General features: G+C 46.2%; 1 protein-coding gene across 1 annotated transcript in view; it reads left to right on the forward strand.

The window, feature by feature from the left end:
• The first annotated feature begins 23,671 nt into the window (after positions 1-23,671).
• Positions 23,672-25,087, forward strand: part of VKORC1L1 (vitamin K epoxide reductase complex subunit 1 like 1) — a 59,110-nt gene continuing 57,694 nt past the window's right edge. The window contains exon 1 of the mRNA XM_024133902.1: positions 23,672-23,996. Within this exon, the coding sequence (XP_023989670.1) occupies positions 23,803-23,996 (194 nt within the window). The 5' untranslated portion in view covers positions 23,672-23,802. The remainder of the gene's footprint in view (positions 23,997-25,087) is intronic.

The raw sequence follows: 25,087 nt of genomic DNA on the forward strand, positions 1-25,087 counted from the left end.
GTGTCCCCTGCATCGGCAGGCGGACTCTCAACCACTGCGCCACCAGGGAAGCCCGGGAAACTCTTTTTAAATGAGTGGATTATAGAAAGGAATGGACAAACTGGCGGCCAGGTGGAGGAGGGTGTCACCGTGGCTTGTGTCCCTCAGCCCCTTGCACACCTCCTCCATCCCCTGTTCTCCCAGCGTGCTTGTTAAGTGGCATAGGGTGCAGAAGGAGGGATTACCAAATGGAACATCCCAAAGGCATAATTCTTGGCTTCATGGAGTTCACTTACTTTTATCTAATTTTTTTACTTATAAGATTCATTAAATGTGCACTGTCTGAGGACTTCTGAATATCTACAGCAACTGTTAAACACAATGATGTTATTGGATTCTTAAAACAAGCTTCATTTTGTAATCGTGAAGACAGGCAGTCAGGGCGGGTGAGATGTCTGTCATGGGGCTGGAGACAGTGGCCCTCTGCAGGCTCTTGGTCAGAGTGTATTGACTGGCTGAGTGATGGTATGTATTCTCCCAGCTTTATCTGCCAGCTCAGTGACTGGCACTGCCATGTGCTGTAACTGGCCATCTCACCCGGGCACCTGGGAGCCTTCTTGACTTCTCCCTTTACCCATGCCACCAGATCCACTTGCTCTCCAGGTCCCATTTGGTTGTATCTCTGGACCATCTCTCTTGTCTGCCTCTTCCTCTCCGTCATCCCCACCATCATACTCTCAATCTAGCGATAATCATTTCTGGCCCAGAGCAGTGCAGTAGTTCCTAGTTGGAATCTTTTAAACTCCCTCTTTTAATCAGAGATAGAACTCTCTACAAAACAGCTAAATTTAGACACTTCCTAGTATAATGACACATTGCCTTTTAAATGATCCAGGTACCATGTCTGTGTGTCTAAAATGTTTACGCATTCTAATTACCATATGATCCAAAAGAGGACACAGTTGTACCCCCAAACACATCAAGTTGTATGCGTTAAATATGTACAGCTTTCTATATGTCAGTCATACCTCAATAAAATGGTGGGGGGAATACGACTTTAAAGAAATGAAATACGTAGGCACTTTTCTCAAACTTTAATCGTTAACTTAACTTCAACCATGATCTCACTAGGCCAGAATGAAAATGATCCTCTGTAACTCATCGGATTTTCTTAGACCCAAAATCTCTTGCTAATGTGTTTTACTCTCTCTCCAAGTGGAAAGTCATTTTCCATTTCCACTTTAAGTTGCTCCCTGGCATATTTAGTTAAGCTTCATTCTGGTTCACCAGAACAAAGGCATCCCTGGCTGCCCTGGAGTGAATGCTTCCATTGTCTGAGTTTATTGTGTCCAATTTCCACGGGGAAAATTCCAGAGGTGGTAGGGGAGCAGATTGTACTAGCTCACAGCTTTCCTCCCTAACTAAATACTTGAGGAACAAGCATGGATTGAGAAATAGGAGAGAGAAGTCAAAATAGGGCTTGGAATCCTTTCTGGAGGTAAATTCAGAATTGGAGGGGAGAGTAGTGAAGCAAGGGCTTCGTCCTGCCTGGAATTTTCTGGGGATTTCCCCACTTCTCCTTCAAACCCTCCTTCTCTTTTTAACTTCCTCCCCTGTCTTTCTCTCTCCTCTTTTTTTTGGTATTCTGGGAACCATAGGGAATAAATATTAATCTTATTTCCATGGGCAATATTTTAATGGAGGAGAGTCCAGTAAACACTATGTTTGATAAAAAAAATAACCTGCTCAACTCTTGAAATGTCCCCCTCTTCATCCTCCATTTTCTCCTTTCCTGATCTCTTAGCATCTGATTTCACTGAACACCTCTGGATACAACCGTCTTCCTTCCACTCTTTGGTCTTTTCAACGTGTTGTCTTACATTTCCGTGTTTTTTCGATCTTGCATCTAGAGCTAAAAGTTAGGTTTCATTTGGGCTGAGGGAAAACATAGAGAAAAGCAGACAAATTATTTCAACCTTCACTAACATTAGCTTCAGAATTCTTTGAGGGTTTACCCCCTTTCCTGTCTGTTCCCTGTGTGGTGGCCAGTGAAGTCTTCTAGAATAGTAACAGTTAATTCTCTCCTCTGGTTGACTATTTTTCTTTTACTTCAAGAGGAAAGTAACTTTAAGCCCTCTTTTTTTTTTTTAAGGGAATGAGCTCGTTTCAGAGAGAAGTGCAAGAAAAAGCACAGGGTGACACAATACCCGAAGGAGAGGCCCACAACAGGGTGCATGGGATCTGGCACACGTGAGGAATCACACTCCAAGCAGAGAAAGAAGAGGAGGAGAAAAGACCCTGTACTAGGCAGGTGTCTGGCCGGAACCTTGCCTGCTCTTGGCCTTGGCTTCTCCCTGGGGGTTCTTCCAGGCCCACAACTGTCCCCACTGACCCTCAGCGAGATCTGGACCAGCACTGTCCTCTTTTACTGCTGTGCACCAGTACTGTGTGTGCCTGGGGCTGACCTTGACTTCTCCCCGGAGTTGGGGGGCACCCTGGAGGCCCCCTGGGGATGTCACTTGGCATGGTCACCCAGCTCAGAGCACTCAGTCAGGACTGGCAGGTGCCTCGTGGGTTGGACCCCCAGAGACCTGCTGGCTGTGGTGCTGGGCAGTCATTCTGGATGGCCCAGTCCTCAGTGCCCTCTCCAGCCATCAGAGGGATCAGGACAGGACCTCACAATCCCTGAGGCTGGTCTGGCCACTTCTACCCCTCCTCGATGGGCCTGGTCTCTACTCACCTAACTAGGAACAACAAATGTGTTTTCAGGCCTCTGTGGAGAGAGTTGGGAGCGGGCCGAACCATCGCAGCCTTTGCCCTCCATTGCAAACAGAGTGGAGAGCTTCTTGGTGCAGGAGCTGGCGCTGCTCAATGGTTTGCACAAACACAAAGTTGAGAAATCCTGCTTGCTGGAGGGTGTGCGAGAGGCAAAGGGAACTGGTTGTCCCTGTAGGAGGAGACACTACCGTGTTGGCTTCAGCTGTTCCTCGTTGGACCCCTTGTGGGAACGGTTGACCTAAGTGTCCCTCTTCTCTGTCTACTTGGTGAGTAATTTAGCCTCTGTGGAACCTGATTTCCTCATCTTTGAAATTAGGGATAAGACCACATGTTCCTCAAGATCCTTTTCATCTTGGCCGTTCTATGAGTTAATTAGTTGATTGGTTTTCTAATAAGCACACACCCCAAAACAGTGCTGTGGTCGTGAAAGTAGGTATTAATGTATTCCTATAATCTTGGATTCATCCAAAATGAGGGGGAAGTACTTGAAGGAAGGGACCTTCCTCCCCTCCTTCCTCCTTTCCTTCCTTTTTTCCTTCCTTCTTGGCTTCATTGCTTTTTGATAACCTTAATTACCTTCTACAATCTTATGTCTTTTGACACTAAAGTTGACGTTTATGAACAGCCGTTTGAGCCAGGTCTTGTGGATAAGTGAGGGTCAAACATGATGCCATAACTTTGGCTATGACAGTTTCCCAGAGAGCGTGCTGTAAACTCTGAAATGCTGTCTGCCAGTCACTGAGCCATAGTTCAGACATCTTGCCAAATTCAGAATTACACATGAAAAATATCCTTCGTGTGAAAGGAGTAAAGCACAAGGGCCTTTCCTTTCTTTTGATCCATTTATTTTCTTGGTTCTGGAATTTTTAACTGCTGACTTTGATGACCGGTTTGGTTGTACTAGACACTCCCACTGCTGTTTTCTTTAACACTTGCTGATTTGTCCAGCTCCTTTGAGAGATCTTTGGTGTTTTATATGTCAAAATACGTGGACTAATAATTGCAGAAACATTCTACATATTCCAGGTTACTTTAAAAATTAGACCAAGGGCCTCCCTGGTGGCGCAGTGGTTGCGCGTCTGCCTGCCGATGCGGGGGAGCCGGGTTCGCGCCCCGGTCTGGGAGGATCCCGCATGCCGCGGAGCGGCTGGGCCCGTGGGCCGTGGCCGGTGGGCCTGCGCGTCCGGAGCCTGTGCACCGCAACGGGAGAGGCCGCGGCGGGGGGGGACCCGCATACCACAAAAAAAAAAAAAAAAAAAAAATTAGACCAAATCTTTATTTGTAATTTACCTTTCAGCTTTTGCGAAAGCAGCTAGCCATCATTTAAAGAGAATAGAATCTTCTGACCTTTCCGCCATTTTTGCAGGTTGTAAGGTGCCTGCACGGGCATGGGTGAACATCATAGGCAGATGGTTTCTCGTCCAGTATGACTAGGAGACCATTTCTAACCATGTCATTGTGTAGATGTAGAACGAGAAGCCGCTTGTCAGGGAGCTAATGGGAATTCAGGCATCATGTGGGTGGCGGAATTTACGGGGCCTTTTCTTTTCAACCAGAAAATTCTGCATTTCCGTGATTCTAACCCCTTCCCTACCTTCTATACACCATCTGTAGGCAGCTTCTGACATGACTCCCAATAATCCTGCCTCTTGGTATTCACTCCCTTGTGTAATAGCTTCCTCTTAAGTGTGGGTTGCACCTGATTCCTGGATTCTAAGGAATAGAATACACAAAGATGATCGGATGTCACTTCCATGATTAGGTTACTTACAAAAGACTGGGACTTCCATCTCATTACCACTTTCTTTTAGCTGGCACTCTCTCTTGCTCTCTCTGCTTGCTTACCCTGATGAAGCAAGTTGCTACCTGGGGAGGCTCAGATAGTAAGGAACTGAGGTTTATCTCTGGGCAACAGTCATCAAGGAACTAAGGCTCCCAGTCCAACAACCAGTGAGGAAGTGAATCTTGCCAAAACCATGTGAGGAAGCTTTGAAGCAGCCCCTTCTCCAGTCAAACCTTCAGATAAGACTGCAGCCTTGGCTGAAACCTTGACACAGCCTTGTGAGAAACCCTGAGACAGAGCACACAGCTAAGCTGTGGATTCCTGGGAACCTAGATTCCTGACTGAGAGAAACTGTGAGATAATGACTATTGTTCTTTTATTTTTATTTATTTATTTGGCTGCACCACGAGGCATGCAGGATCTTAGTTCTCCAACAAGGGATCGAACCCATGCTCTCTGCAGTGGAAGCACAGAGTCTTAACCACTGGACTGCCAGGGAAGTTCCAATAACTCTTGTTGTTTTAAGCCACTAAAGGTTTAAGGTTTGGGGGTAATTTGTTATGCAGCAGTAAATAACCAATACATCATTCAAGATTGTCAAAAACCGTCACTCTCTTAACATTGTTTTATTGACCAGAACTCCTTTTAGTGTATCAAGTGTTTTGCTTTTAGATTGAATTTGACTGAAATTTGCTATCAAAGGGGTTGGACTCAGTCATCTAGAAAGTTCCTTTCAGCTGTAATTTTCAGAGACACATTCTTTGCTCCAAAAAACGAGCATTCATTTTTTTTCATCCTCATGAAATAAGAAGGCTTAAGTGGCCACAGTTGCTGGTACAGGATTAACTGGCCAGCTGTGCAGAGGGCTGCTGGTGTGAGCAGATTCAGGGGCAGGGTGTGCAGTCGTGACTCCTTTGCAGTAGCTCCTTTACAGAACAAACTGTACTTTAGCAGTTCTGTTCCTGAACTGAACTGTCCCATAGCATTGTTTTTTTTTAATTAATTAATTAATCAATTAATTTTTGGCTGCGTTGGGTCTTCGTTGCTGTGCGCGGGCTTTCTCCAGTTGTGGCGAGCGGGGGCTACTCTTCATTGCAGTGCGCGGGCTTCTCACTGTGGTGGGTTCTCTTTGTTGCAGAGCACTGGCTCTAGGCACACAGGCTTCGGTAGTTGTGGCTCGTGGGCTCAGTAGTTGTGGTGCACGGACTTAGTTGCTCCGGGCACGTGGGATCTTCTCCGACCAGGGCTTGAACCCATGTTCCCTGCATTGGCAGGTGGATTCTTAACCACTGCACCACAAGGGAAGTCCGATAGCATTGTTAAAGATACTCCTGAGACTCCTTTTTTCTTTCTTCTTCAAGAACAGGTGCCTGAGTCCTCACTTGTCTTGTTCCTTTGAGGACATTGAGGCAAAGACAGGTTAAGTGACCCACTCCTGGCCAGATCCTGGACTCCTCCCTCCCTATGGCTGGGCATCCCAACCTTGAAGTATCTTCATTGAGAAATGAACTCTAGGCTTCCCTGAGGATGGGGATGATGCTACCAGCACACCCTGAATCATCTGAATTGGACATTTCATGCTGCTACCTAAATTCTCTAGAGTTGTATGAAAGTGATATCGTCAGCTTTAACCTATTTTCCCTCTCTCTTTTTCTATTTTCCCTATTTTCTGCCCCTTTCTCCCTCTCTTTATACCACCTTCCTGTATCATCTGCTACGGGTAAAGACAAACAAACATTGTTTGTTTTAAAAAAACCCAAGTTGATATATATATATATCAATTAAAAATTTAGGGGCTTCCCTGGTGGTGCAGTGGTTAAGAATCCGCCTGCTAATGCAGGGGACACAAGTTCGAGCCCTGGTCCGGGAAGATCCCACATGCCATGGAGCAACTAAGCCCTTGAGCCACAACTACTGAGCCCATGTCTCACAACTACTGAAGTCCACACGCCTAGAGCCCCTGCTCTGCAACAAGAGAAGTCACCGCAATGAGAAGCCCGCGCACTGCAACGAAGAGTGGCACCCGCGCACTGCAGCGAAGAGTAGCCCCAGCTCGACTCAACTAGAGAAAGCCCTCATGCAGCAGCAAAGACCCAACGCAGCCAAAAATAAATAAATAATTTTTTAAAAATGTAAACAAACAACGAATTTCAGAATTCTTTCCTTCTCAACCCCAGACATTCTAACAAGCCTTGATGGCTCCTATTTTGAGGTTACGTACTGTGACCAGGACCTGGGCAACAGGTCTCCTGGTGGCTCGTGGAGGTTGTTGTGGACTAACAGGTTTCCTAGGGCCTGCCTCAGCCTGTGGGTAAATAGAAGGTCACGTCAAGAGTTATGAATATCCCAAATGTCTCTGGGTCTTAGCCTCACCTGCTGTCATAGTATCTTCCTCCTGCCTCCTCCTGCCCTTGGAGAGAGTCTTCTAGTGTGTCTTCTTGGTACTCCTGAGAACTGGCAGGTTTGTTACCCCAGGGCATCACCATGTTCATTCCCCCTGCTCTGGCCTCCTTGGTTAATGCCCACAGCCCCTTGGCAGGCCTTACGTCTTCTGAGCCAGGGCATTCTCATAGAGCTTGTGTCCCTGCTGAGGGCACTGTGCTCGGAAGCTTCTGAAGTTAAAAAATGCTAAAAGTTCCAGTACTGGTTGAGGTACTATGGGCAAGCATCACAATCAGCTCTGGCTAATTCAAAAGGAACAGAAATTTATTAAAATGATATTGGATAGTTTGCAAAATTTCTGGATGGTCAGGGAAAACATGATGGGAAGCTCCATAGGCAGCAACAAAGGCCCAGGTCCTGTCTGGGAGCTGCTCTGGTGAAGACATCCCTCCCTGATGCCCTAGCTGGACACCTGGCCTGCCCCCCTACTGGCACCAGAACCCTGTCACTGTCACCTCCAGAAACTAATGCTGCCATTGCATCTACCGTCCCTGACACAAGGCCTGTGGGTCTCACCACACCCTCCTCTGTGGAAATATTGGGCTGCCTGTCAGAGTTTGGGATTGTGGCAATAATGACACTGAGGCAGTGACAGCAGTGGATTGCAGCCAGTCCTGTGTGGTCCACTCATTGGCATCGCTGAGAAGTTATGGGGACCCGCGGCTGCAGGGTCTTGGCTCAGCCAACAGGGGCACTAGCCATGGTGGAAGATTTACAGACAGTGACAGTGATTAGGGAAATAGAGGCCAGAGGCAGTGGTGTACTTGGACTCAGGCACTTCTGAGGATCTAGGAGGGCCATGACTGCATAGTCCTGGTTCAGTGAGCAATGGAAATATTGATGATAGTACCGGTGATAATATTAGCTAGTGTTTATGGAGCATGCCAGATACTATTCTAAGTGCTTTCCATGTATTTATTCACTTAGTCCTCACTACAACACTATAAGGTAGATACTACTATTATCCTTCTTTTACAGATGAGAAAGTTAGGCTTGGATAGAGGTTGTTATGTCGCAGATTGAGATTTCCAAAGATTTCCAAAGCTGCCACCATATTGCTTAACCCACATGTTATTCTGCAATGTGCCCTTGATCCTCCTACCACTGAGCGATGGTGTTTATTCCCCTCTGCTTGAATCTGGGCAGGCTTCTGACTCTCTTGTAACCTACAGAATGCAGCAGAAATGAGGCAATGTGACTTCCAAGGCTAGGTCAGAAAAGGAGATGCCCTTTTCAACTTGTTTACTGGAACACTTATCCTGAAGCCCTGAGCTGCCATGGAAGGAGTGGCCTGAGGAAGCCATGCTGTGAGGAAGCTCAAACTAACCCACCTGGTATGACCACATAGAGAGGTCCTGAAACTACATAAAGAGGGAGAGTGAGAGATACCCAGCCAGCCCTTGTTTCTCCTTCCCCCTACTGCCCCAATTCTAACCCCTGTCTGATTTCAACCATATGGGGAGATGCTGCACCAACCAAGCCTTTCTTAAACTCCCAACCCACAGAAACCTTGAGAAATAACAAAACAGTTGTTGCTGTTTTAAGCCACTAAGTTTTGGGATAATTCGTGAGGCAGCAATAGATAAGCAACAGTAACTTGCCCCCCTTGTTAAATAATGGAGCTGAGATTTGAACCGTCAGTGTGGCAAATAAAAAGACAACACCCACATACTCGAAGACACTTTTTTTGAGATCTCCAGATAAACCTGGGGAGGAGAACTGATTATTGCACAATCATCTGGTGTTCAAAATTCACAAGCCTCAGTTACAATTTTAATGTAACCTTGTTTATTTGCACACATTGATGAGGTCTGGGAAATTCAAATTACACAGCAAAGTCAGACTTTTTCTTTTAAAAAATATGTCTGGCTTCTCTCTAGCGTGTGAATGACCAGTGTTGAAAGTGCTTCTCAAAGACTTGCCCTGGAGGGGAGGGGCTGGTTGAAAAATGTAGATTGCTGAGTGCCCCCCAGATCTCTGAATCAGAATCTCTTGGTGGTAGCACCAAGAATCTGAATTTTTAACAACTCTTCAGGTGATTTTTGAGCACATTAGAATTTGAAAACAGCCGCTCTAGGGCCAACATCATTTAACCTGGAGAATATTCAAGGTAGGGGTACTAATCAGCCTCCCCAGGAAAGCCATGCACTCATTAACCCTCCAATCAATATTACTGCCAGAATTTGTCTGATTGTAAGGATCACCTAGAGGATTTGACAAAAGTACACATTCCCAGGTCTCTCCTCTGCTGGGAATCAGGGAAGAAGCAAAGCCCAGGAATGTGCACTTTAAATTAGTTGTTAAGGGAATTCCCTGGCGGTCCAGTGTTTAGAACTCTGCGATTTCGCTCCCGAGGGTGTGGGTTCAATCCCTGGTGGGGGAACTAAGATCCCATAAGCTGTGCAGTGTGGCCAAAAAAAAAAAAAATTAATTGCTAATTGTTCTTCTAAGTAACTACACAAATTTATGTGTTTCATGGAGTTATTGAAATACAGATCAGTTAAATTTTGGATAGCATTTACCCAATATGATAATTTTAGTTTTCAAATAGCAGTTTATTTTAAGCCATCGCTTCTGGAAGAATTAAATTTCACCGAATGCTTCATTTTTCTTTTACCCATAGAGACAAGGATTAAGATGACAATAATTAGCATTTATTGGGCACTTACTATGTGCCAGGCACCATGCATTTAATCCTCCTCAGACACTTTGAGACAGGTACTGTTGCTATCTCTTTGGCCAGAAGATTGCTAGAAGAAGCCTTGTTCCTAACACAGAGTCCTCTTCTAAAAAATATTTTCTATATCAGCAAGAAAAGATTGCCAACTAAATTATGAGAGAAGGTAAAGCCTTTTGTTAATGATTTTTGAATAATTTATTCTTGGGCTTCCTCTGAATTGTTCAGGAATTCACAGAGTATCTTGGAAAGCCTCTAATTAGGAAATTTTAAAATAAACAAAGGATAAACATTCATAGGAGTTATATTTGAAGGCAACTGTTTTTGTGTGTGGTTTTTTTTTTTTTGGTGTGTTAGTTTCTGCTTTATAACAAAGTGAATCAGTTATATATATACATATGTTTTTAACACCTGATCCTGAAACCGAGCAAAGGGCTTATGTGCCTGCAGTGCAGAAAGCCAAACTGCCAGCAGAAGTTTGCAGCAAAGTACGGAATTACTGCAATTACAGGGCACCAAGCAAGGGAGTGGGAGACAAGCCTCAGATCCACTCCATCCTGGGCTTTGAGTTTGGGGATTTTTTAAAGGGGAAGAACAAAAAGGCTGAGATTAATCATCATCTTGTGACATTTCTGTGACATTTTAAAAATTGAAGTATGTATATTTGATTGACAATATTGTGTTAGTTTTAGGTGTACAGCAAAGCGATTCAGTTATATATATATTTTTTTCAGATTATTTTCTATTATAGGTTATTACAAGATATTGAATATAGTTCCCTGTGCTATACAGTAAATCCTTGTTACTTATCTATTTTATGTATAGTAGTTTATATCTCTTAATCCCATACTCCTAATTTATCCCTCCCTCCCTCCCTTTCCCCTTTGGGAACCATACGTTTGTTTTCTATTTCTGTGAGTCTGTTTCTTTTTGTATATAGATTCATTTGTATTATTTTTTTAGATTCCTCATATAAGTGATATCATATAATATTTGTCTTTGTCTGACTTACTTCACTTAGTATGATATTCTCTGTCTATCACATTGCTGCAAATGGCAGTGTTTCATTCTTTTTTATGGCTGAGTAATATTCCTGTGTGTGTGTGTGTGTGTGTGTGTGTGTGTGTGTGTTTGTGTGTGTGTGTGTGTATGTGTGTATCACATCTTAAACCAATCGTCTGTTGATGGGCACTTGGGTTGTTTCCATGTCTTGGCTGTAGTAAATAGTGCTGCTATGAACATTGGTGTGCATGTATCTTTTCGAATTAGAGTTTTCATTGTTTCTGGATATATGCCCAGGAGTGGGATTGCTGGATCATATGGTAACTCTATTTTTAGTGTTTTAAGGAAACTCCATGCTGTTTTCCTTAGTGGCTACACCAATTTTCTGTGACATTTCTCCCTTTCTTTCTTTCTTTCTCTCTTTCTCTCTCTCTCTCTCTCTCTCTCTTTGTTTCTTTCTCTTTTAAGAGAAGTAAGCCTTTATTTCCTTGTTTCACAGATAAAGCTGGCTGAGTTGGTTGCTTTCTGTGACATTTCTTAATCATAGTTTTGGGAGTCAGGATGTATCTGGTGTATGATTCTCTGGCCAGGTTGTCCATGTCTCGGGGCCCGTTAGCTCATCTTGCTCTGGAGAAACAACCTGAGTTTGTACATTAAGATGATATCTATAATAACAATTATAGCACATTAACGATGTTACTGACAATAGCCATTCTTGTCATCTGACTCTGATGAGTGTTCATTTAGCAGAGGATTGAGGTCAGAGGGGACAAGAAAGGGAATAAAGTTTTGGAGAGAGATTAATCATAGACTCCATAAGGGAACTCACTTTTAGGGGGATTGGGTTTCACTCCCACTAGGAATTCAGCAACTTGGCAGGGGTTATTTATTGTCTTCCTTTAAATAGAAAGCACGCACATCGATTAGCTCAAAAGTGTTCTCATTCTCATAGTGTAGAAAATATATGCAAGAAGAGAAAGTGTGCTGTGCAGGGAGGGCCAGGTGCAGCTTGTATTTGGCTTCACTGCTGGCTGGAGTGTGGACCATGGACAAATTAACTCATCTCTTTATGGGTGGCATATGACCCTCCTCAGAGAATCTCAGAAATTCTTAGGGAGGGAACCCTGCAAAGTCAGGGCTTGCTACCATCACGTAGATTGAGTATTTAAGGTGATAGACTGCGGGAGAAGAGAGAGACATTTAGGTTAACCAAGCAGGATGAAAAATGGTCTTGAAATAGCCATGAAGATCAGGGAGATGTCCCAACCTGTCACCTGCTGGGACAATGGGGAAAACGTTGATTAGGACACAGCAGGTCTCTAGGGAGAGACTAGAAGAAAAGAAGGGTGTTTCAATTACTCTTACTTCATAATGTATAAACCCAAAACTTTAGAGGCTTAAAACAATAATCTTTTTTTTTTTCATGGTTCTGGGAGTTGACTGGGTTCCGCTAGGTGGTTTGCACTTGGGTCTCTGATACTGTTGCCGTGGCTGAGTCTGGAGTTATCTTTTTTTTTTTTTTTTTTTTGTGGTACGCGGACCTCTCACTGTTGTGGCCTCTCCCGTTGCGGAGCACCAGCTCCGGAAGCACAGGCTCAGCGGCCATGGCTCACGGGCCTAGCCGCTCCGCGGCATGTGGGATCTTCCTGGACCGGGGCACGAACCCGTGTCCCCTGCATCGGCAGGCGGATTCTCAACCATTGCGCCACCAGGGAAGCCCTGGAGTTATCTTAAAGGCTTCTTTAGTCCCATGTCTGGTGACTGATGTTGGCTGTCAGTTAAGACCTGCAGCTGTTGGCTCAAAGACCTAAATGCAGCCTCTCCATGTGTCCTGGGGCTCCTCACAGCATGGTGGCTGGCTTCAACAAGCAAGCACCCCAAGAAGACCATGGAGGAATGGTTTACGATCTGACCTCAAAAGGCACAGAGCATCATTTCTGCCACAGTCAGACTCTCAGATTTAAGGGGAAGGAACATAGCCCCAAACTCTGGATGGGAGCAGGGCCAATATCACAGTGAAGAAGAGCATGTAGGATGGGAGATCTTATTGCTGCCATCTTGGAAAATGCAATCTGCTATAATAGGGAAGAACAAAGAGCAGAGTATAGATGTTTAAGATTTCAGAAATCTGGCCATTCAAAAGGGTCACAAGGACCACTCCTGTGGGCAGCTGAAGTAGAATGGAAGCAAAGGTCATCAGAGTTGAGGAAGATATGGGACAATGAGTCAGGAGAGTTGTATGGCCATTCACAAGGACACTGACATCCTCAGGAAAGCAGAGGACTTGAGAGAGGTGTGCTGAAGGCAGAGAGGTCAAATTCTATTACAAAGTCTTTTTTGAGTTTTTGCCTTTTGTTACTGGGTGGTGAAAAAAGTAGTCCCTGGGGGGAGAATTTTTCTTTTATTTGGAAAAAGATATTTGCTGTGGGCTTATTATTTGTGCAAAGATACTGATAGCTAACATTTTTTCAGCGCTCATTCATTCATTCATTCAGAATGTACTTACTGGGTACCTACTCTGTGGTCAGGTCCTGTTCTAGATGCTGATACAGTAGCTAACAAAACAGACAAAGATCTCTGCCTTTGGGGGGCTTACATTCTAGTGGGAGAGACAGACATAAAAGAGATTTTAAAAAATATATATATATATATTATGTTATATGGTGGTAAATGCTAAGGAAAAAGAAATCTAAATTCTCTGTGTGTATTAGCTCATAGCACAGAAGCTAAGAGCATAGATCAGGAAGCTAGCCTGTTGGAGCTTGAATCCCAGTTCTACAACTTATTAGCTGTGTGATTTTTGGCAGTTTACTTAGCCTCTCTGAGCCTCAGTTTCTTATCTGTAAAACATAGAAAACAATAATTCCTACATCAAAGGTTGTTGTCAGAATGAAATACAGGTAAAGATCTTGAGAACAGGATGGCAGGGGTGAGGGCCTGGTGGGGAACGTCACCAGCTTCCGGGTTCCTACTGGAGCTCTGGGACCAAGTTTAGGCTGGGTGGTCAGGGTGGCCATGCTGAGATTCATGGATCTTGGGAGGAAATGATCTCAGTGGAGCCTTAGGCTGCCCCAGCGTGGTATCTGGGATGGCAGTGAGCAGACGTCAGCATTTAACCCTGGGTCCAGCCTACCACAGACCACAGGGATATATTGGGTTTTACATTGAGGCAGGAACAGGGAAAGACCTTGGAACTTGGTTACATGCATAGAGTAGAATGGAAGGGAAGGGTTGGTGAAGAATCCATTCATACATCTGGGAACAAACAGAGCATCCATGTCAAATTGAGAGATGCCTTCTCAAAGAGAAGCCACATGGGCTGGTGGAAAGATGGGGAACAAAAACCAGATCGGCCTGGGTACTAATTGAAGCTCTACCTCTTACAGTAATTGGGCCAGGTACTTAGCCCTCTGAGACTTACTTTTCTCCCATGGAAACTGGAGATAATGATACCTACCTTGTACAGAGCTTATGAAATTTAAACATAACATATCAGAAGCCAACACAGTGCCTGGTATGTAGATGTGTGCTCAGTGGACGGCCTCTTCATCTGGTGGGTCGGCAGGTCATCTATGTACATAGGATGTTTACTAGTCCACTCCTCATCCAGTATTATAAAAAGAGCATTTCATCTGTGCTGACAATAATGAAATGATATCAGAATCCATTATCGCTTGAAAGCAAAAATGACATATCCATCCCCTTTCAGTAGGATATTCACTTTGAGTGGGATTTTCCCGAAGGACACTGGGAGGCTTGGGATGTCACAGACTCTGTTATAAAAAGATTTTTAGGGAATTCCCTGGTGGTCCAGTGGTTAGGACTCTGGGCTTTCACTGCTGAGGGCGCGGGTTGGATCCCGGGTCGAGGAACTAAGATCCCACAAGCTGCGTAGTGTGGCCAAAAAAAAAAAGAGATTTCTAGCCAGCAACTGCCACACCTACAACGTCCTGCTGTATCCTTGCTGTGACCTTTCTCAAAACTTGGACAGAAAATATACAGTGTTCTAACCCAGCAAAGCAAGTTTGGGGTCATGAACAAGCTTATAGAAGCCTTTTGGGATTTCTGGTTCTGGTATGATGGATTGAGCTAACACAGAAACTACAGAAATAGAAATACAGAAATATGAGATAAAACCTTCTAAGAAAAAAAGCTTAGGGGATTCCCTGATGGTCCAGTGGTTAGGACTCTGCCGAGGGCCTGGGTTGGATCCCTGGTTGGGGAACTAAAATCCCATAAGCCGCGCGGCACGGCCAAAAATTAAAAATAAAATAGGAGATCTTAAAAAAAAAGAAAGAAGAAAAGCTTAAACACATAGCTGAGCTCAGTAGGAAGAAAGGCATATCTCCAGGTGTTGATGAACGGGACCCTAAAACCAGCCCCAGGAATGAAGTGCTGTAGCTGCAGTGGCCCGAGGGGATGTGGCCAGGGAGCTGGCCCCAGAAGTTGGGGTGATAAACTGGAGTGGAGACTCCTCCCAGCCTGGGTCTGTCCTTCCATGAAAGAGAAGAGTGGTGGGGGGGTGCTCTTCGGGAGCAGAGGGGGAAGGAGTTTCCTGAATGAGGTGGCATTTAAGCTGGTATCATTCATTCAGTCATCCATTCACCAAATAATTCTTAAGCACGTGTTATTGTGCCAGGCACTACCCCAGCTGCTGGGAATACAAAAGACACAGCCACCGCCCTCATGGAATTTGCAACTGGTAGAGACAGACATTAAGTGAGCAATTACAACACGGAAGCTCTATGTACACATTTTTAATTTATTTTTATTTTTATTTATTTATTTTTTTTTCTTTTTTTGCGGTATGCGGGCCTCCCTCTGCCGCGGCCTCTCCCGTTGCGGAGCACAGGCTCCGGACGTGCAGGCCCAGCGGCCATGGCTCACGGGCCCAGCCGCTCCGCGGCATGTGGGATCCTCCCAGACCGGGGCGCGAACCCGGTTCCCCTGCATCGGCAGGCGGACGCGCAACCACTGCGCCACCAGGGAAGCCCCCACATTTTTTAAAATAACAGTTTTTTTTTCTTTTTTTTTTGTTTTGTTTTTTTGGCCGCGAGGCATGTGGGATCTAAGCTCCCCGACCAGGGGTTGAACCCGCACCCCCTGCATTGGAAGGCGAAGTCTTAACCACTGGACTGCCAGGGACGTCCCTAAAAAATAAGTTTTATTGAGGTGTAATTCACAGACCATAAAATTCACCCTTTTAGAGCAGTTTTAGCATATTCATAGAGTTGTGCTTCCACCACCACTGTCTAGATCCAGAATGTTAGATTACCCCAAAAGGAAACCCCATACCCGTTAGCAATCACTCCACATTTTCCATCACCCCAGCTCCTGGCTACCAGTAATCTAGCTTCTCTCTCTAGGGACTTACCTACTCTAGACATTTCATTTAAAAGGAGTGTTACATAAATAAGCTTCAAGGATATATTGCACAACAGGGGAAATATAGCCAATATTTTATAATAACTATAAATGGAGTATAACCTTTAAAAATTGTGAATCACTATGTTGCACACCTGTAACTTATTTAATATTGTACAGCAACTATACTTGAATTAAAAAATAAATTAAAGTAATGATATAATACATAGCCTTTTATGTTTGGGTCTGTCTTCTTTCATTTAGCATAATGTTTTCAAGATTCATCCATGTTATAGCATATATCAATATTTCATTCCTTTTTTTTTTTGCCACGCTGTGTGGCTTGCGGTATCTCAGTTCCCCAACCAGGGATTGATCTGGGGCCATGGCAGTGAAAGCCCAGAATCCTAATCACTAGGCCACCAGGGAACTCCCCATTTCATTCCTTTTTATGCCTGAATAATAATACTCCATTGTATGCATATACTATACTTTGTTTATCCATTTATCAGTTGATGAGCATTTTTGACTATTATGAATAATGCTATGATGAACACTCATGTACAAGTTTTTGTGTGGATGCATGTTTTCAGTTCTCTTGGGAATATAGCCAGGAGTGGAATTGCTGGGCCATAGAGTAACTATGTTTAACATTTTGAGAAATTGCCAACCTGTTTTCTGAGGGGCTGCACCATTTTACATTGCTACCAGCAATGTATGAAGTTTCCATCTATGTACAAGTTTTTTTGTTTGTTTGTTTGTTTGTTTTGGCTGCCCTGAGCGGCTTGCGGGATTTCAGTTCCCCCACCAGGGATGGAACCAGGGTCCCCGGCAGTGAAAGCTCAGACTCCTAACCACCGGACCGCCAGGGAATTCCCTATGTACAAATTTTGAAGTTCACATTCTTGGATTGGCACAAAGTGACCTCCCAGAGTTGTGCCCACCAAGCACAGAAGGCCTCAGCTGCCTCTTGGCACTACAGAAAGGTTGATGAACCGCTTTACAGCACAGAAGAGCTTCTTCTGGACAGAGACAAAGGCTGTTCCCTGTGAACCCCCAACAGTGACAGCCTCCCCCAGCATCCTCCCACAGCAGCTTCCTCCTGCTGGGTCTGCCCACCTACCCCTTCCTGCTTCTGGGAACAGCACTTTCTTGTTTTTAGGAGAACTGGTTTTGCATAGACTCTCTTGTAGGTCTGGGGGGCGGCTGCCGTCTCCAGCAGTCTTTCTTTTCTAGCTACAGGGCTCATGAGTGACCTGAGGCTGGTCAAGCTGTCTGAATTCTTCATCATGATTTTAAAAAATGGATTTAAGGGAGGAGAGGCAGTCCCTTACTGGCAGGAGAAAACAAAGATGCAAATGGAGGAACTATGGGACCACTTTTCCTTCTATAGGCAAAAAACTGACCTGAGAGAACAAAATTGACACATAGAGGTAGGAAGTGGACAGAGAGAGTCTTGAGGGGGTTTGAATCCCTGGCCTAGTGAGCCCGATTAGTACAATAGAAGTGGGAAAGTCTTCAAGGAGAAAGAGATATCTAAAATGTGGGTAAGTAGGAGTTTGAAAGCTCCAAGGTGAAAGTAGTAGAATGTGTATGAGGAATTCAAAGAAGTCTCTTCAGTTGTTCAGCACAAAACACTATTAAGAAGGAGAAAGGGCACTTTTTCCGGTAAGCGGCCTGAGGTGACCTCTAAAAATGGTGTGCTATTCACTTGACCCAGAAAACCCCACAAAATCATGCAAATCAAGAAGTTCAGATCTTCGTGTTCACTTTAAGAACATTCGTGAAACTGCCCAGGCCATTAAGGGTATGCATATCCAAAAAGCCACCAAGTATCTGAAGGATGTCACTTTAAAGAAGCAATGTGTACCATTCCATCGTTACAATGGTGAAGTTGGTAGGTGTGCCCAGGCCAAACAGTGGGGCTGGACGCAGGGTCGGTGACCCAAAAAGAGTGCTGAATTTTTACTGCACATGCTCTAAAATGCAGAGAGTAATGCTGAACTTAAGGGCTTAGATGTCTGGTCATTGAGAACATCCAGCTGAATAAAGCCCCCAGGATGCGGCATAGAACTTACAGAGTTCACGGTAGGATCAAACCATACATGAGCTCTCCCTGCCACATTGAGATGATCCTTACTAAAAAAAACAGATTGTTCCTAAACCAGAAGAGGACGTTGCACAGAAGAAAAAGATATCCCAGAAGAAACGGAAGAAAAGAAACTTATGGCCCAGGAATAAATGCCGCAAAAAAATGAAAGCAAATAAAAGTTAGAAAAGAAAAGGGGGAAACAGCAAGCCAAAGTATAGGAGAAGGTGGGACTTCCCTGGTGGACCAGTGGGAAGACTGCGCTCCCAATGCAGGGGGCCCAGGTTTGATCCCTGGTTGGGGAACTAGATCCTGCATGCATGCCACAACTAAGAGTTCGCATACTGCAACTAAAGAGTCCACATGCTGCAACTAAGTCTGCATGCCGCAATGAAGATCCTGCCCGCCACAGCTAGGACCCGGCGCAGCCTAAATAAATAAATAATTAAAAAAAAAAAAAAGCATAGAAGATATCTGCAATACACATACTGACAAAGATTTGTATCCAGAATATATAAAGACTTTCTTTCTACAAACCAATAAGAAAAAGAAGACCCATTTTTTAAAGTGCTAAAAAGTCTTAAATAGGCACTTCACAAAAGAGAACATCTAAGTAGTCAAAAAGCATATGAAAGGAGCTCAAATTCGTTGGTCTTCAGGGAAAGGCAATTTTAAAACCACCACGATCCCTCTAGAGAGCCACCAAATTTTCTAAAACGGAAAGCATTGACCTTGCCAAGGATTGGTGAGGATGTGGGGTACCCAGAACTCTCATACTTTGCTAATGGGAGCTTAAATTGGTACAACCCCTTTGGAAGACTGTTTGGTAGTGTGATGGCCCTGGTGGTACACCAGTCAGTCTCCCTTCAAGAGAGTCTGCTGCAAAGAGGCTAGCTGGCCAGTAGCCTCCAGTGGCTGGCTACACCTTTGGATCGATCACAGCATTCATGCTGAGGCCATGCTCTCCCCAGGCTGCTCCCAGCCCATGACTGTGCCTGGCAGGGCTACTAGATAGGGGGTACTCCTGCCTTGCTCCCTGTCAGCCTGGCTGAGACTGCAGAGCTTTCATAGTGGTCAGACCTGCTTTGTGATCTGGAGGCTCTCCATGCCTGTTCTTGTTCCCTGTCTCCTTTATCCTTCACAGGAATTGCCCCTGTCAGTCTCTTACACATCTGATTTCACTTTGGCATCTCCTCCTTGGAGGACCTAAATTGACTGAGGCAGTATAACTAATACTGTCTGACTCCAATTCCGCCCCTGGATGTAGTCCCAATAGACATGACTGCATACAGCCACCAAAAGACATTTACAAAATGTTCACAGCAGCTTTATTCAAAATAGCTAACAACTGGCCAAATGTTCATCAACAGTGGACAGACTGGATAAATAAAATTGTGGTTAGTTATATAGTGGACTATTACACAGCTGTGTACAATAACATAGATAAACCCTCACAGACATAATGATGAGTAAAAGAAGCCAGATAATCAATAGATTTTATCAAGTCAGTGAAGGAATCCAGAAGGAGGGGGCTACAGGAGAATGAGTCCACTCAGAAGTATGAAAACCACCAGAGAGTTAGAGAGTCGATCTTTTTGAGGACAGTGTTAGGCAGGCTTTAAGATGATCCCAATGAGGGCTTCCCTGGTGGTGCAGTCGTTAAGAATCCACCTGCCAATGCAGGGGACACACGATCCCTGGTCCAGGAAGATCCCACATGCCACGGAGCAACTAAGCCCGTGTGCCACAACTACTGAGCCCGTGCTCTAGAGCCCACGAGCCACAACTACTGAAGGCCGTGCCCTCTAGGGCCCATGTGCCGCAATTACTGAGCCCGCATGCTGCAACTATTGAAGCCCACGTGCCTAGAACCCGTGCTCCACAACAAGAGAAGCCAATGCAATAAGCCCGAGCCCTGCAACGAAGAGTAGCCCCCGCTCGCCACAACTAGGAATGAAGACCCAACGGAACCATTAAAAAAAATTGTTAAAAAAAAAAAGATGATCCCAGTGATCCCCCTTCTGGTATTCATGCCTTTGTGTAATCCCCTCCCTTTCAGTGTAGACTGGACCTAGGGACTAGCTTCTTTTTCTCCTCCAGTTTCTTTTTTTTGCGGTACGCGGGCCTCTCACTGTTGTGGCCTCTCCCGTTGCGGAGCACAGGCTCCGGACGCGCAGGCTCAGCGGCCATGGCTCACGGGCCCAGCCGCTCCGCAGCACGTGGGATCTTCCCGGACCAGGGCACGAACCCGTGTCCCCTGCATCGGCAGGCGGACTCTCAACCACTGCGCCACCAGGGAAGCCCTCTCCTCCAGTTTTATTGAGATATAATTGACGTATAACATTGTGAAAGTTTAAGATGTACAACATGATTCGATATACATATGTAGTGAAATGATTACCACAATAAGATCAGTTAACACATCCATCACCTCACATAATTACCATTTTTTATTTTTGGCCTGGAGGGAGGAAATGAGAACATGTAAGATTTAGCAACTCTCTTAGCAACTTTCACATATACAATGTTGTTAACTATAGATACCATAGTGTACATTAGATCTCCAGAATTTATTTATCTTATAATTGGAAGTTTGTGCCCTTTGACCAACATCTCTCCGTTTCCCCCACCTGCCAGCCCCTGCCAACCACCAAACAATTCTGTTTCTATGATTTCAGCTTTTTTAGATTCCACATGTGAGATTGTATAGTACACTTGACCCTTGAACAACACAGGCTTGAACTGCACAGGTCCACTTATTTGTGGATTTTTTTCAATACACACATAGGACAGTAGTGCACAATCCTTGGTTGAATCTGTGGCTGTGAAACCTCGGATATGGAGGGCTGACTGTAAAGTTATATTTGGATTTTCGACTGCACAGGGGGGCTGGTGCCCCTAACTCCTGCCTTGTTCAAGGGTCAACTGTATTTGTCTTTCTCTGTCTGATTTATTTCTCTTATCATAATGCCCTCAAGGTTTGTCCTTGTTGTCTCAAATGGTAGGATTTCCTTCTTTTTTGTGGCTGAATAATATTCCATTGTGGGTACATACCACATTTCCTTTATCCATTCACCCATCCATGGACACTTAGGTTGTGGACTAGCTTCTAAGTAACAGAATATGTAAAAGTGATGGGCTATTTCTTCTGAGATTAGGTTACAAAAAAGACTGTGACTTCCATTTCCCTCACTCTGTCTTATCCCTTGCTTTAAGGGAAGCTAGCAGCTTCTTATGGAGAGGTACAAGTGGCCAGGAACTGATGGATCCAGCCAACAGCCGGAGAGGACGTGAGGCCTGCCAACTGCCCTGTGAGTGAGCTTGAAAGAGGATTCTCCAGACTTGAGACGCCTGCAGCCCCAGCCAACATCTTGACTGCATCCTTGTGAGAGACCCTGATCCAGAGGACCCAGCTAAATAACACCCAGATTCCTGACCCACAGAAACTATGAGAAAATAAGAGATTTTTGTGGTTGTTGTTTTAAGCTGCAAGTTTGGGGTAATTTGTTACCCAACAATACATAACTAATAGGACATCAATTACTCAAAATCACTATATAAAACTGAAATTTCTTGGCCAGAGGCAACCAGGAAAAATCTAGCAATCTCCAAGAACAGTGTGTTTCTTCTTAGAGACAGTGAGAATAACATACATGTATTTTTCTTTTAGTTTTGGCCACCAGGAAGCTCAGAGCCAAATTTATGGCTCGGTTTTAATAATTATGTGATACTCTATGGCCTGCTTGTCTGTGTTCTTTTTTAAAAAGTAATTAATTAATTTTTCGCTGCGTCAGGTCTTACTTGCAGCACGCAGGATCTTTTGCTGTGGAGGGTGGGCTCTTTGCTTTATTGCAGTGAATGCGCAGCCTTCTCTCTAGTTGTGGCATGCGGGCTTCTCTGGTTGTGTTGTGTGGGCTCCAGAGCACTTGGGCTCTGTAGTTGAGGAGCGTGGGCTCAGTAGTTGTGGTGAGCGGGCTTAGTTGCCCCACCGCATGTGGGATCTTAGTTCCCCCACTGGGGATGAACCAAAGTCCCCTGCATTGCAAGAAGGATTCTTTTTGCAAGACGGATTCTTTTTTTTTTTTTTTTAAATTGGTCTGAGCCATTAAGGCATTTAATTAATTTATTTATTTATTCATTCATTCATTCATTTTTGGCTGCGTTGGGTCTTCGTTGCTGCGCGTGGGCTTTCTCTAGTTGTGGTGAGTGGGGGCTTCTCTTTGTTGCAGTGCGCAGGCTTCTCACTGCTGTGGCTTCCCTTGTTGTGGAACACCGGCTCTAGGCACGCAGGCTTCAGTAGTTGTGGCTCGCGTGCTCTAGAGCACAGGCTCAATAGTTGTGTTGCATGGGCTTAGTTGCTCCACTGCATGTGGGATCTTCCCAGACTAGGGATCGAACCCGTGTCCCCTGTAGTGGCAGGCGGATTCTTAACCACTGTGCCACCAGCAAAGTCCCTTGTCTGTGTTCTTACTCCTGGTCTTTTATTTATTTATTATAAATTTATTTATTTTTATTTTTTGCTGTGTTGGGTCTTCATTGCTGCATGCGGGCTTTCTCTAGTTGCGGCGGGCTACTCTTTGTTGCGGTGTGCGGGCTTCTCATTGGGGTGGCTTCTCTTGTTGTGGAGCATGGGCTCTAGGCATGCGGGCTTCAGTAGTTGTGGCACGTGGGCTCAGTAGTTGTGGCTCGCGGGTTCTAGAGCGTAGGGTCAGTAGTTGTGGCGCACGAGCTTAGTTGCTCCGCGACATGTGGGATCTTCGCGGACCAGGGCTCGAACCCATGTCCCCTGCATTGGCAGGAGGATTTCCAACAACTGCGCCACCAGGGAAGCCCCTGGTCTTTTATTTTGATTTGTCTTTTTCTTCGTCCTGATTTTTTAGTTCATTTTTGTACTTTACTATATTACACGAATTATGTTAAGCCATCTCAAATTCAGCTTACAGGGAAGCAAGGCATTCAGAAATAATGTTTTAAAAATAGTTAAGTTTGCACCTGTTGAACACGAAGTGCGTGGAGGTGATGGTGGGGAAGATCAGGTAATGTAAACGTGGCTCTGGAGCTTGGCTCTGGAGCTCTGGGAAATGGCCAAGGCTAATTTGGATTGGGTCAGAAAATATCAAGAGATAATGACAAAAAAAAAGGCAGAAATTATGGCAATTGATTACCACCCGCAACAGGTGGGGCCAAGGGCTTATCCAGTCACACACGGTGGTATCTTTGAAATTTATTCCTTTCACCGGGTACCCTAGGGCCCGCCCGCGCCACCCCTCCCCTCCCCTCCCCTCCCCTCCCCGAGCCCCGCCCTTCCCTTCTCCTGGCCCCGCCCCTCCTTCGGCCCCGCCCGCTGCGCGCGCCGCACTGCCTCTGGCTCCACCCCCCGGCCGGCCTCCCGGCCGGTTGCGCACTCCGTCCCCCACTCCGCGCCCGCGCGCGCCTTCCCCGCCCCGCCAGGATCTCTCCTTTTGGGGCGGTTGGGCCGCGCGCCTGTGGGGGCGGGGCCCGGAGGAGGCGGTCGAGCCAATGGGGCGCGGCGGCGGCGGCGGCGGTGGCGGTGGCGGCGGCGGCGGAGGCGGTAACGGTAGCGGCGGCGGCTGGGTCGGGCCCCGACGGGCGGCGGCGGCTGAGGTGGAGGCGGAGGGAGGCGGCGGCGGCGGCGGCGACGGAGGCGGCGGCGGCGGAGGGGGGAAGATGGCGGCGCCCGTCCTGCTGAGAGTGTCGGTGCCGCGTTGGGAGCGGGTGGCCCGGTATGCAGTGTGCGCCGCCGGGATCCTGCTCTCCATCTACGCCTACCACGTGGAGCGAGAGAAGGAGCGGGACCCCGAGCACCGGGCCCTCTGCGACCTGGGGCCCTGGGTGAAGTGCTCTGCCGCCCTTGCCTCCAGGTAGCCCGGCTAGGGGGAGCGGGCCGGGAGCGGCCGAGCGGGGCGAGGGCGGAGGCTGGGGGTGGGGAGCGCGCGGCGGGAGCTCGGGCCTGGGGGGCGGCGGGGATCGGGCCGCGAAGGGACCGACGGCGCCGGGAGCCTGGCCGGGAGCCTCGGCCGGGGCCGGGGGGCGGCGGCCGGGGTGGGGCGGCCCGAGTGCAGGCCGCCGAGGCTGAGGTGGCGGGGCCGCGAGACCGGCAAGGAGGGATGAGGTGGCAGAGTGCAGCCGCGAGGCCGGAGCGGACCGGGGGCAGTTGGGCAGGCTGGGGCCGGGCTCGGAGGGAGCAAGCGGTGTTCGCGGAGGGTGGGTCCCGGCCGCTTGACAGATTTCGTGGTTCTCGCCCGGGGAGGCGAGTCGGGGGTGTGGGAGTCTGCCCGAGGGAGCCGTGAGGTCAGTGTCCACCCCTCGTCTGGGGTCGCTGCTGCTGCCCAAGTCTGTACGGCCGGCGTGGGCTCGGGGTTTGCATTTCCCACTGTCTTCCCGGTGCTAGGACAGGTGTTTCCGTGGTCAGGCCTCTTTGTACTCTGTAGCGCTAATGAGAATTTGCAGACTTCTTGAGACAGTGACATTTGCGGGCAAACAAGAATTTGACCCTACTCTGGAAGGAGATACCTGCACTTAACATATCTGATTTCTTGGATTCCCCCTCGTATATTTCAGTTTGCCCGCGAGCGGGGAATGGCCTGAGTTTGGATCTGGTCTAAGCATAATTTGAATAAAATACGAGTATGTCATGTGTAATGATGATGTTTGGGGCATTAGGGTGCCTTTTAAACGTTGTTGGTTATTATAATGGAATACCCACCGAAGCATAAAAATACACGCATTGCTAAACTGGAGGGATTGGTTTGTTTTACTGATACTTTCAGGTTTTTTAATATGTTGTCGTCGATTTATCTGTTACACTTTATTTTCTGCATTAGATTTTTCTGGGCAAGTTACTTTGGAAAAAAGAGGAATTTACATCTTAAAAGTGGCTGCTCTTTTTTTTTTTTAATTGTGGAGGGTTCATTTTTTAAAAGTAGAAACAGTGAAAGAAATTATTTCACAA

Source organism: Physeter macrocephalus, chromosome 14, assembly GCF_002837175.3.
Source record: "Physeter macrocephalus isolate SW-GA chromosome 14, ASM283717v5, whole genome shotgun sequence".
In the NCBI taxonomy this organism is placed as follows: Eukaryota; Metazoa; Chordata; class Mammalia; order Artiodactyla; family Physeteridae; genus Physeter; species Physeter macrocephalus.